This window comes from Chaetura pelagica, unplaced genomic scaffold (assembly GCF_000747805.2).
Source record: "Chaetura pelagica isolate M959 unplaced genomic scaffold, ChaPel_1.0 scaffold3, whole genome shotgun sequence".
Classification (NCBI taxonomy): Eukaryota; Metazoa; Chordata; class Aves; order Apodiformes; family Apodidae; genus Chaetura; species Chaetura pelagica.
The window spans coordinates 15,021,264-15,033,542 of record NW_009952974.1 but is presented as its reverse complement, the minus strand read 5'-3'; the positions used below and the strand labels follow the sequence as shown (position 1 = coordinate 15,033,542).

Here is a 12,279-nt window from a genome sequence, read left to right as displayed (position 1 = left end):
TAATATTCCCACTTTGCTGCTAATTCAGCCAGCTCCCTCTCCCGTACTAGGTTAGAGCACATCCCAAGATAGAGAAGGACATGGGATGGTGAAGTTATTTGTACTGGCACAAAGAATGGATAAATGGACATGTTAGCAAAGATTTAGGGCTGTTATCCCAGGTCAGTGCTGGGGCAAGATGATTAATGCATTTCTTGCTAAAAAAAAAAATAATTTTTTTTTAAAATAGGTAAAAAGAATGTATGTTTAAACATATTGTTCTGGTTTTTAGTACCTATGTTTTAATGGAATGTTGAAAATCTGAAAATGTGTCAGAGAAAACCTACCAAATGAATCAAGGCTTTTTTAGTGGGAGGCTTAAAGAACTTATGTTCCTTAGTTCCTTGATAGGCACAAGAGCTGAACTGATTGCAGTGTAGAAGTGCTTACTCATTCAGAAGGTATTTGAGATTAGGGTGACCTTTAGTAGAGAAGCACCATTAGATTGAGTGGTTTATAATAGACACAGGAAGCATCTCTTCCACAGTGATGTAAATTAACTTAGTTGGAAACCTTTAGATGAAGCTGTTGAGGTTTTTTTCCCAAAATTTAGGATCTGATTGACCACAGATTTTATGACTTGATAATAGGAAGGGCCAAAACTCTCCAGTAAATGAAATTGTACCACAGATTTTTCAGGAAATCATATATAATGGTTCCTAAAACAAATGTATGAATTTACTGCAGACACTGCTTTCAGTATTCTGTGTGATTGTGAGTACAGGCATGCAGAGAGAATCATCCCCTTTGTAATTTTTCCACACAAGCTGTACTTTTAAAGGAGACACATGAAAGAGGTAGCACAACAAGTGACTTCATGTTATGCCATAGTAGTGGACACAAAAAAAGTAGGGAGGGAAGCCTAACTGCTGGTGGCCCGAGACAGAAAATAGGTCTCCCAAGTCCAGGATTCCAGCCCTGCAGTCCTGTTAACAGAGATAATGTGGAATTTACAAAAATAAAAATAGCTGAATTAATTTCTAAGGGAAAATAAGGAAGCTGAATTTATTAATCTTTCACCCCTTTTAAGAAATGAAGTGCCCTTTTAGTTGTTGTGTACTATATATGAAGTAGAAGTACAAACTCCAAAGCTGTCTCTTTCCTTTTTTATTTTTCAAGCACTCGCTGTTATTTCAAGAACTTTTCATGGATAGCTGTAGTATCTGACATGTTAGCAAGTGCAAAAGTTTTGTTTTGAAATGTCTCAAGGCTGATTTCACTGACTAGTAGTAGTGTGTGGAGGTCACATTTAACACAGCCACTGTTTTCCTCAGAGAAGCTGGAGCTTGCTGCCAAATTGAGCAAGAGGGAGAGAGACAAACAGGGAAAAGTTGCATTCAGACGGATTTGCCTTCAGAGTACAATGTTGTTACTGTATTTTGGAAACCATGCAGAAGGGAAGGGAGATAGGTACTGGCCCTGTGGTCTGAGTTCTGTCTTAATGGATACTTACGTCTTTCTGCACCTGGTGAAAGACATCTACTCTGAATATTAAAATGAAAAAAAAAAAATAATCATGGATGCAGTTTGATTTCAGGGAGATCCAGATTTCATGCTCTGTGCATATGTGTTACATGTGAGTGCATTAAGAGAACCCGTTAAACAATCAAATGTGATTAAGCAGCCCTCAGACGACAGTGTTATGGTAAGTAACCCATAATGTTGTAAAATAATATTTCTTTCTATTCTAATTAAATATTCACACAGTCTGAGTCAGCTGCTGGGAATCTGACAGGAGTCCTCCCCTGGATTAGTTATTGGACATTTACATCTGCCTATTTTTTTTTAAACCCTCAAATGTTGTGAAGAGCATAGAGACAGAGGTGTGGGGAGATGGTTAGAGAACTGCAGGCTCATCTTACAGAAATACATCCCTGAGGAGACACTCTCTGTGCTAGTCAAGGAGAGCCAATATGGGGGGAGCACTGGCAGCATTCCCACAATAAAAGGAAGTTATGCATGTCATAGAATCATTTAGGTTGGACAAGATGCTTAAGATCATTAAGTCCGACTGTTAACCTAACAATACCAAGGCCACCACTAAACCATATCCCTGAGTGACACATCTGCACATCATTCAAACACCTCCAGGTATGGTGAATGAACTATTTCTCTTACCAGCCTGTGCCAGTGCTTGATAACCCTTTTGGTGAAGAAATTTTTCCTAGTATCCAATCTAAGCCTCCCCTCGTGCAACTTGAGGCCATTTCATCTTCTCCTATCACTTGTTTCCTGGGAAAGCCGACTGGTACCCACCTCCCTACTACCTCTGTTCACGTAGAGCTCTATTGGTAGAGCTGACTCAGGTGTTCTGGTGACGCAAAATAAGCAAGGCAATGTACAACAGTTTAGTGTTTACTGGAACAGTAAATTACATTTAGCAGTAGCCAAATGAGAAATATGTTCCCTGATGAGGCCTTGTAATCCAGAAGGATGTTGAAAAGATCTGATCTACAGGATGTTTATTGCTGTCTGTCTATTTACATGATCACAAAAATGGCATACAAATAAGGAGTGTTGTCCAACGGTTTAAGAAAATTCCAGACCTTAATTTAGGTGCAGCTCCTGCATTGTTAGTTTATCTATGACATTGTTTTCTCCGTTTGATTGCTGAAGGGAAACATTGGATTATATTAGCAGTTTTTTCCACATGTGGCTTAAAGTTTTGCGTTATCAGAGTGAAACAACCCAGTATGCTGTAGGGCCACTTGGTGTTTTTCAAAGGCTTCTTGATGCCCAGTGGGTGTGATACTCAGATCTCTTATACTCACCAATATTCTGTTTACAAATGTTTGTCTAACAGGCAACTCTAGATTAAATTCAAGAGTTATATCATGATGAGAGGTAAATTAACTGTGGGCAAAAATTCCCAGTCACAAATTTAAACCTTACTCAGATTTATGGTTATGCTGCTGTTATAAAAAGATAGAGCTTTTGGAGTTTTGTTGGAGTGGTGGCAATAGCATGTATGAGACTTCCCTAGCATGCTTCAATAGCTAAGAAAATGAAAGCTTAGAAATTAGGTCATTAGGTAGAAAAGGAAATGTAAATCAGTGCACTGTCACTAGCTCAGACATGAAGCCAACAGCTTAGCCGTGGATACTAGTCAAGCACCAAAAGCTTAGACTCAGATAAACATCTGGTTGTATCTAAAGCTTTAAACTGGAGAATGCATCTCAGCAAAAACTAATAAAAATGTTCTGGAGTTCAAACATTACAAAAAGCAGCTTTTCTTGCAATATAGTGTCACCTCACTTAAACAAAAGACTTAGAAATGCTACCTAACCTTTCTGTTTGCAGCAACTTACCTCCTGACAGGATCAGTGCCCTTTATTTCTGAGGCTCACAAATTGGTGTTTGTACTGCCTGCTGTGTGTGAAGAGATCTTTTAAAATAACCAGAACTTCAGTTTCACCAAAGGAGTTCTCTTGATGCACTTGCTCTTTCCTTCTTTTTTTTCTTTTTTTTTTCCTTTATTTTTTTCTTTTTTTTTTTTCTTTTTTTCTTTTTTTCTTCTTCTTCCCCCCTCACGTGCCTACTTTTATGTCTTTCATTAGTCCGGTTCAGTTTCCAGAAGGCATCAGAGTCTGTGGTACGATGACAGAGCTTCAGATAGAGAGAATTATAAGAAAATTCAAGGATGAAAATGTTGAATTACTGACAATGTGTAACAGATCACATGAAACTGCTTTTGTACCTGAGGACTCAAAGGTGGCATATGTGATGCAGGTTTTTAAAACCTATTCCATGGAGAATGTAAGCTTTTGGGTGGCATAGTTTTGTCAGGCAAATTAATAGAATCCTCAATAAGAATAGTGTAAGAGGACATCTCATACTGTAGACTGCATCTGAAGTGCCAACATAATATTTTTATGATATTTTTAGAAATATTTTTATTTTAATATTTTAATATTTATTAATTTATTTATTTTTATATTTCTTATTTTTTAATATTTTAATATTTTTAGAAATAATTCCCATCTCTTCGTAGAGGTCAGCAAATGTGAATAAGGATATTTTAACGGGCATATTTTGAATTATCAAAAGGGTTTTTGCAAAACCCCTTGGCAAAAACTTTTAAGAAAACTAAATTGGCCTAAGAGGATTCTTGCATGCCACAAAGATAATTGTGAGGTAAGTGAGGGAGTTTACTAATGGTGAAGTTTTCCAAAGTAGTAAGGACAAAGAAAGACCAAAACTTTGTGAAAGACCTTACTGTGAGTGAAAAGCCAGACAATAAATGGTTGGTGAAGTTCTGTCTAGATAAATAAAAGTGATGCACATGCAAGGAAGAACACAAAACTTTGCCTGGGAAGTATTGTGCTATAAATTGGCCATTAATATTAGGGAGTGAGATTTCAGGTTTATAATAGTGATTCCATGGAACCATCAGCTCAGAGTTCAGTAATAATCCACTCTGAGTATTGTATATTGTTCCTGTCCATGCCTTCAAAATACTTGATTGATTTTGTTAAATTGTGGTAGAATTGAGAAGGGTACGAGGATGCTCAAAGGAACAGAACAGTTTCCATGCACAGAATGACTAAGCAACAGAGACAGAACTTATGATGTGGTATAGGCTTATGAAATGGAATTGCATGGAACTACTTTTCCACAAAAAGAATGGTTTCTTGACACAGCACATTGTAGGCATTGGAATTCAATGCAAAAAGTGCAAACTGTTTTACATCAGTTCAAGGGATGACTGTGCAAGAGAAAGTCACTGGGATTTGCCAAATACACAGAAAATACTTGGCTCTGGAAAATTTTTGGTGGAAAAATATACAAACCTTGCAAAAATAGTTTGGGGAAATACAACGTATGTTTATGCTGCTGCTGTTCTGTTGATAACTGCATATGATTGTTTTAAGGGATACAACAATAGCATAGGTAGTGCTTCAGTAGAGTTTAGCAGTTCTTTGCCTTTGGATTGTTTGGTTTTACATTTGCTTTTTTTAGGTACTTGGAAAGTCATTGTCACCAATCGCATTAGCTGTAGAGTATTCCTCATGTTTATATGATTTGAAATCAGGACATAGTAGTGGTAGGTTATTGCAGAAAGCTGTCCACATTCTGTTAGTGCTTGCTCACTTCAGTATTTTGGGTTTTTTTAAGAAGATTCATTGCAAAAAGATAGTATCTTCAACTTTGTTAGAAAGACATTTTTAAATTTAACTTTTCATTACACTAATGGAAATAGGAGAATGAGACTAAAAGGTTGTTAAACTTAGTTACGGCTTCCAGAGCACTGAGAATTGCTTTATTAATTTCTCCTGTAGCATAAACAGCATAGTGCATATTTTTATTAACATTTCTGGTAGATGCTACTGTCTGTCATTATTTTGTTTTATTCAACAGTTTTTTAAATATTGGTGCATAGTATGCTGTGGCATTTCCCAATATGTACCTCAACAAATTACTCTCTTCCTCTTTCCTACTTCTTTCCTTACTCCCTGCAATGAAGGGGATAATTTTATGTAGTGATCTGACATCAGTTTACCCTGCAGCATTAATCTTCTGACAGAGAGATACTATTTTAGTTTTCCAGCATGCTGTAATCCACCCCTGTTTCTGATATATTTAAAACCTATTAATTGTTAATGTTGCACTTCTTGAATTCTAATCATGACCAGGTTGACTACATGTGGGGCTCTGGTTTGGGAAGGATCATTAACTGTTCCCCTGGGGATCCCCATAGGTACTTTCTAGAGGCAGCATGAACTGTATTATTTGTGTAGATTTTGTCCTTGTGCTGCCACATCTGTTTGAAATGGGGACTTTGTGGGTAGTCTGCATTGTATGGTTTTGAGCTGCATTGCCTAGTGCCAGCACTCTGGATTGTTACTGGGGATGCACAGAGGAGTCATTGATCACTGCTGCTTTTTTCCCTTTTTATTTCTTTAAATGGAATTGCAATGCTAGTGGGTATTTTTGCTATTTTTTCCACTGACCTCAGACACTTCAAATGGTAGAGGTACTTCTCAGCATTACTCTTTTGTTCTAGGATACATGGTATAACAATTAGTAGTTAAGTTGGAATACAAAACATACTTTTCAATTTAGAAAAAAACCCCACAGTTATCCCCTAATGATACAGCAATGTTTTAATATTTTAAATGTAGTAATATAGATTGACTGCCATATCCATTATAAAATGGATGCTCAACAAACTTTAATCTGCATATATAATTGTTATATATCATGCAGGGTGATTTAATAAATGGTACAAGTCAGAAACAGAACTTCTTTATTACATTTTAACCTTTTGAACTTTGGACTGTCACTATATTCTAGAAACAGAGGAAGAAAGAAATAATTACATTTGTTTTAGGCATTTCTTTAGACTTTATCACATTCATTGTAACAACAACATTTTATTGTAGGTAGTGTTTTTACTTCTATAATTGTCTTATATAACCCTATGGCAATAAAATACAGTATTTAATGGCAAAAGCTGATAAAAATCATATCATCGCTCCAGAAGAAAATTTTAGCAGTGACATTTACCTAGGTGTATATTTGATTTAAAGGAATCTAGCAATAAACCTGTGTACCATAGTCCAAAAATCTGTTTAGTGTTTCAAATTATAAGAAAATATTTTCTTAGGCAGATATGCAATAAATTTTTCTTGAATTTGTGTACTTATTTGCATGTACATATATGTGAAGAAAATCCTCATTAGTGCAGGCTTCTCTTGAAGCTTAAATATGTACTAAGAGAAAATTATAGCCTTTATGCTCAGGTTCAGAAAGTCTGGAAGCAGCTAATTTGGTGTTATAATTCTTTAATGAGTCAGTAAATCCAGCTTTTCTCTCTTCCTTTTGTAAGTCAGCTTAGTATCGACTATGTGATGTGTACCACCCAAGATTGAACAGCCAATTTGATTTCTTGAAATGCTGCTGTAAAGAGGAAAAAAAAAAATAAATCATTCACCGTGACTGCAAAGCAAGCTTCAGAAAAAGATAACTTTATAACAAATGGAACTGTTTCCTCCTGTGCTGGTTTAAAAATAAGGTTGAGAAATAAGCACTTGTCTTTTCTTATAGAATGCTAGTTTTTGTCCTCTCCTCTTCAGAATCCATTTCTCATCTCAAATAAGGACAGAGGACCACACGTGCACAGATGCTCACATAATAATTTGGCTGAAAGGGACCTCAAAGATCATCTGGTCCAACCTCTTGCTCAGAGCAGGATCAGCTGCGAGATCAACCAGATATTCTATTTGAATAAGAAATATATGTTTGATTATTTTTTGAGTCAGGAAATTAATTTTAATCTGTATCCATGACGTATCAGGAAAATTGCAACAGAGCTCTCTCAGATCTTGAGGCTGTTCTAAACTGGTGACCAACAGGAGTCCTGGTATTTAGAGAAGATGTAGTTAGTTCCCAGTTCCTTAAAATGTTCAGTGCTTCACTTACCTCACGTTTTTCACAGTGCTAGAATGTTTTCTGAAGCACATTAACTTCAATATCTTTTCCTGGTGCAAACACTACCTACATTCTCCTGCAAACTTCAGGCTTCCCATGGGCTTTGTCACTCAGCAGTTCTGCATGGAAATGTTTGGGAATTGTGACATTTTTGCCCAGCAAATGGTGTTTCTCATAGAGTCTGCAAAGGACCTCCTCTCACAAAGAGGTCTCTAGAAGACAAGATTTTCCAAATAAGTGCTGGTATCTAATGGTTCTGTTGGGTCAACAGGTGATAGGTGAGGACTCTCAATGAGCTGTTTGCAATTTGGAGTTGATAGTGGGACCTTGCAGCATGGAAGATGTGCAGGGCTGGAGAGGAACTATTTAGTAGCCTGGGGATGGCAGCAATAATGGAGCTTTTCTTCATAAGCTCTGGCATGCTACTAAATTCCTTAACTTATGTTAAATCTAATTATTCTGAGGGCTGAAATTGTATTTACTCCTGTTTATCTAAAACAAAAAAAACAACCAAACAAAACCCAAAACAAACAGAAAACCAAACAAAAACAAACAAAATAAAACCTGAACACAGACACACAAGAAATGGAAGTTTTGTCTTCTGCTTTCTTTGCTGTTATTTTTTATTTTTCTTCTGTACTGTATATTGCCCTAAAAAGTTGTAAATTTATTATTATTTGTTCTCCAGATGGATCCTGTGCAAAAAGCAGTCATAAACCACACATTTGGAGTGTCCATTCCCCCAAAGAAGAAACAAGTAATTTCCTGTAATGTCTGTCAGCTTCGCTTTAACTCTGATGTGAGTATTGGCTATTTTCATTCCTTTTTTTTGGGGGGGGGTGAGTGTGTACATTAGGTATAATTAATCTAAACATCTTTTTCTCAAACAAATCGATAGTTCTGCCTGTATTTGCTCAGCTTGCTGGGCTGATATTTTGTCCACTCAGAGGTGGAAGTCTATAAAGGTACATCATTCTCTGATTTTCTTGAATGAGTCTGGCTCAATATCCAGTGCCACATCCATGAACAATATCCCATTGGCAGTCCAGTAACCTTCAAAAGGTACTTACAGAAATGGGTTTGTTTTGTTGGTGGTGGTTGTTTATAAGAAGCTTCCCTGTGACTTCTCAGGACTTCGAGGTTCTGGAGACGGTGCAGAGAAGGGCAAGTAGGCTGATTAGAGGTCTGAAGAACAGGTCTTATGAGGAAAGGCTGAGGGAGCAGAGGCTGTTCAGCCTGAAGGAGGCTGAGGGGAGACCTCATTGCTCTCTACAACTACCTGAGAGGAGGTTGTGGTGAGGTGTTTTGGCCTGTTCTCCCTAGTGGCCAGTGACAGAACAAGAGGATATGAGGTTAAGCTGCACCAGGGAAGGTTCAGATTGGATATTAGGAAAGATTTATTGACAGAAAGAGTGGTGAGGTGTTTGAACAGGCTGCCTAGGGAGGTGGTAGAGGCGCTGTCCCGGGAGGTGTTAAAAAAATGGGTGGACATGGTGTTTCAAGAGATGATTTAGTGGTTAGAGACTGTAGGGCAGATGGTTGGACTGGATGATCTCGAGGGTCTTTTCCAACCCTGATGATTCTATTTTTCTATTTCTTTTGGATAATTAAAAAATGCATTACAAAAGAGGACATCTACTGATAATGTTCCAAATATACATCCATTTAATGTTTTTCCTGAGAAGATTAAAAATTAAAGAAATTTAAGAAAACTATATCTAAGAAAATTATGACCTTTGACACTTTAAAAACATTTGTTCTTGGAGAATACTTACTAATGTCCTTAAGCTAATTTAAAAAAAGGAGAAATGTTCAGGTTTTTTTGTTGATCTCAAGTGTAAGAACAAATCCTTAAATGATGTGTTATGCGTATTTTGCTGCTACAATTTCAATCTAAGAAATAGTTTGCAGACATCTCCTCAAAGCCATCAAGTTCGTTGTTCAGCTAGAGATTTGCAGTGAAGCACCTATACATGTTGCTCTGTTTTCTTTGCCTCTAGCGTTCCACCCTGAAAATGTCCTGTAAGTGGTTTCCCCAGTTTGGCTTTCTTGTCTTTGCTGGTATGGATTTTGAAGCAGTGCTGTTTTACCTTCAAATTTATTTTTAAATTTGTCTTATTTTGACAAGCTTATTAAACTTCCTTTGAAGTGGCAATATCTACTTAATTAAACTGATTCCAAAAGTCATTATTTAAAATTTAGTTCACTCATCTTTCCTCTCTAAGGTTAAGATGCAAAAAAAAAAAAAGCTTTCTGCTCTGATACTTGGCTCAGATACCTACTTTTATTGATTAAAACAAGGAAGCAATAAAGTTATTTTTTAAAATTTCCCTGGACTCCGTAGATCTGAATCTTGATTTTGAGCTGGACCCTACTCTCTAATCAGGGAGGCAGCTCAGCCTGTTCCTGGAGGAGTCACTCACTTTGTATGACATTCAGGTGGGCAAACAGCACTTGAGGCAGATTGAATCACAGTTTAGTGTCTCAAAACAGAAAAAGAGCTGAAATATATAATTTCTTGCATCTGCCAACCAAGCATTTTTTTCTATCTGCACTTGCTGCGTATCTACTTACTGACAGCAGAGCACAAAGTGCGTAATTTATTCTGCTTTCATTAGTAGCATCACAAAAGCATGCTGGATTATAGCCTTGTTTCTTCTTCTGGGGTGGGCATATTCATAGGTGTCACGCTCCTTTCTAAATGTGATCAATAAGCTCAGCTCTAGTTACTAGAAAATATCATAATTCTTTTGTAATGGATTGTTGAAAGAAAAGATGAAACATCATGACTGTGATACTGTTGGTGAAAAAATGCAGTTCCTTAACTTCTACAGCAAGTTTGCTTTACCAGGGCATTCAAAAACAAAGTGGAAATTTGATTCTAGAATGAGGTAGTGTTATGTTTAAGTATTTTCTGGTATTATTACAGTTAAGTTTCACAAATATTTCATAACCACATAACAAAGAAATACTTGGATAAAAAGTTTTCATAATATAGCATTTCTATTTTAAAAGCTATTTAGCCTTTCATCAGGTTATTCAGCTTCTCCTGGGAAGCTTACATAAGATTTTAAACCTTTTCTTCAGGTTCCATTTTCTGACCTTAGGAGTTCTTTATCTATGTATTGCCTTTTTTAATCCCTGAGAGACTGAGATCTTATTTTGGTCCTTTTGTAATGTGACATTATGCTTATGGGATGGAATGGTCTTTACAATCCCTTCTGTGTTAGAGCATCAGGGAAAAGGGAGTCAGGTATTTGTGAACCTTGTAGCTGTTGAATCTTTCAGTGAATCTTTTCCACCATGTGACATCCTAAGAATGTATTGAGCACCTTTCGGGTGGCATCAAACTGTGATAACCTGCATTAAGACCTTGAGCATAGCACACTGCAGAATGAGATTTGTAGTACAGGCACTTCACAATAACAGTTTCTTTTAGCTCTACAAGTCTGACATGCTCCTTGTTAAAGATTCTGATCTGATCTAGTAATGCTTTACGTATTGCATGAGTAACATGGCACAGTGGCTGTTCATCTGTGAGAAGAAAAGTATTGGTTTCCTTGCCTGCAATCTTTTCCTCACACTGTGGACACTCAGTGGTCTGGATCAATAGAAAAAAAAAAATTAAAAAATCAGACTAGTAAATTTATAGTTGTCAAACCTCCTACTAAATTAATACAGTAAAGTGCATGGGTTTCAGTTTTCTTCTGCTAGTGTCTGCAGATTTAGTTTGGTGAGAGTGTTCTGGCATCAGATTCACAGGCAAGGATCTGCAGCTACCTGAAGGAAATGAAAGTCTGATATGAAGGGTGGAAGTGAATTTCAAAATAGGTTGTCTCCAATATGGGAGTCAAGATATCTAACGTTGAAGTGATGCTTCATATTATATGAATTATCATATTATATGAATTATCATATTATAACTTGAACAGGGTGTTTCCTAACTAGTGATGGGTTTTAACTTCTATTTAGACATTTGCCATCATACTCTGTATGTTTTATAGAATCCATAATCTGCAATTTGGTCAGTTTGGAAGTTGTGGTTTTTTGCTAATAAATTCTGACACAAGCAGTTTGAGCACCCTTTCTAAGCTCTGTCAGCTCCAGGAGAAACTGAAGTACAGAAGACATGATCCAAAGTCCCAAGAAACAGAAACATAAAATGCCATCTCTGTCAAGTAACACAAAACTAAAGTGGTTTCAATAACCTTAACTTTCAGGTTCTTGAATGGGAATTTTATCTGTACTACTGGTATTAACCTGACTGCAGTGATAACTGAGGTTGCTTCAACAATATTTTTTGCATTATCTAGTTAAGATGCTCTAGCTGATACTTAGGGTGGGATAAGGTATCTGTGACATCCATACAAGGCTGGTACACCTCACAGAGAACCTGCAGTTGGAAGTCAGACAAGACACCTGAGGACATTCCAAATTGAACTTGGATACCTGTTTCTAGAACTGTATCCCCAGTCATTAGATTTGCCTTTTATTTTCTTTTTCTTTAATTCTTCTTTTTTTATTTTCCTTTTTTTTTTTTTTTTTTTTAAGACTAGAGTGTGAGAAGCAGGATTTTGTAAGGAGAAAAAGAATTTAAAAAATAGAAGAAAGGTAATTGACATCAAGATTATACCAGAAAAGTGGAAAGTTAGTTAGCACACTCAATAATTAAAGGGAAGTGAAATGGCAAAAAAGGGAGATGTGAACAGAGAAAAGGGCCTTTTCCTAAACTGATTTTTAATGACAGATATCAGGAGTCAACTGCTGTTGAATTAAGCTGGAAATCTCTATCCTTTATAAATTTTATAC

General features: G+C 36.6%; 1 protein-coding gene across 1 annotated transcript in view; it reads left to right on the top strand.

Annotated features, from left to right (window-relative positions):
- Positions 1 to 12,279, top strand: part of ZNF385B (zinc finger protein 385B) — a 134,152-nt gene that overhangs the window by 92,557 nt on the left and 29,316 nt on the right. The window contains exon 3 of the mRNA XM_009996188.1: positions 8,159 to 8,269. Within this exon, the coding sequence (XP_009994490.1) occupies positions 8,159 to 8,269 (111 nt within the window). The remainder of the gene's footprint in view (positions 1 to 8,158; positions 8,270 to 12,279) is intronic.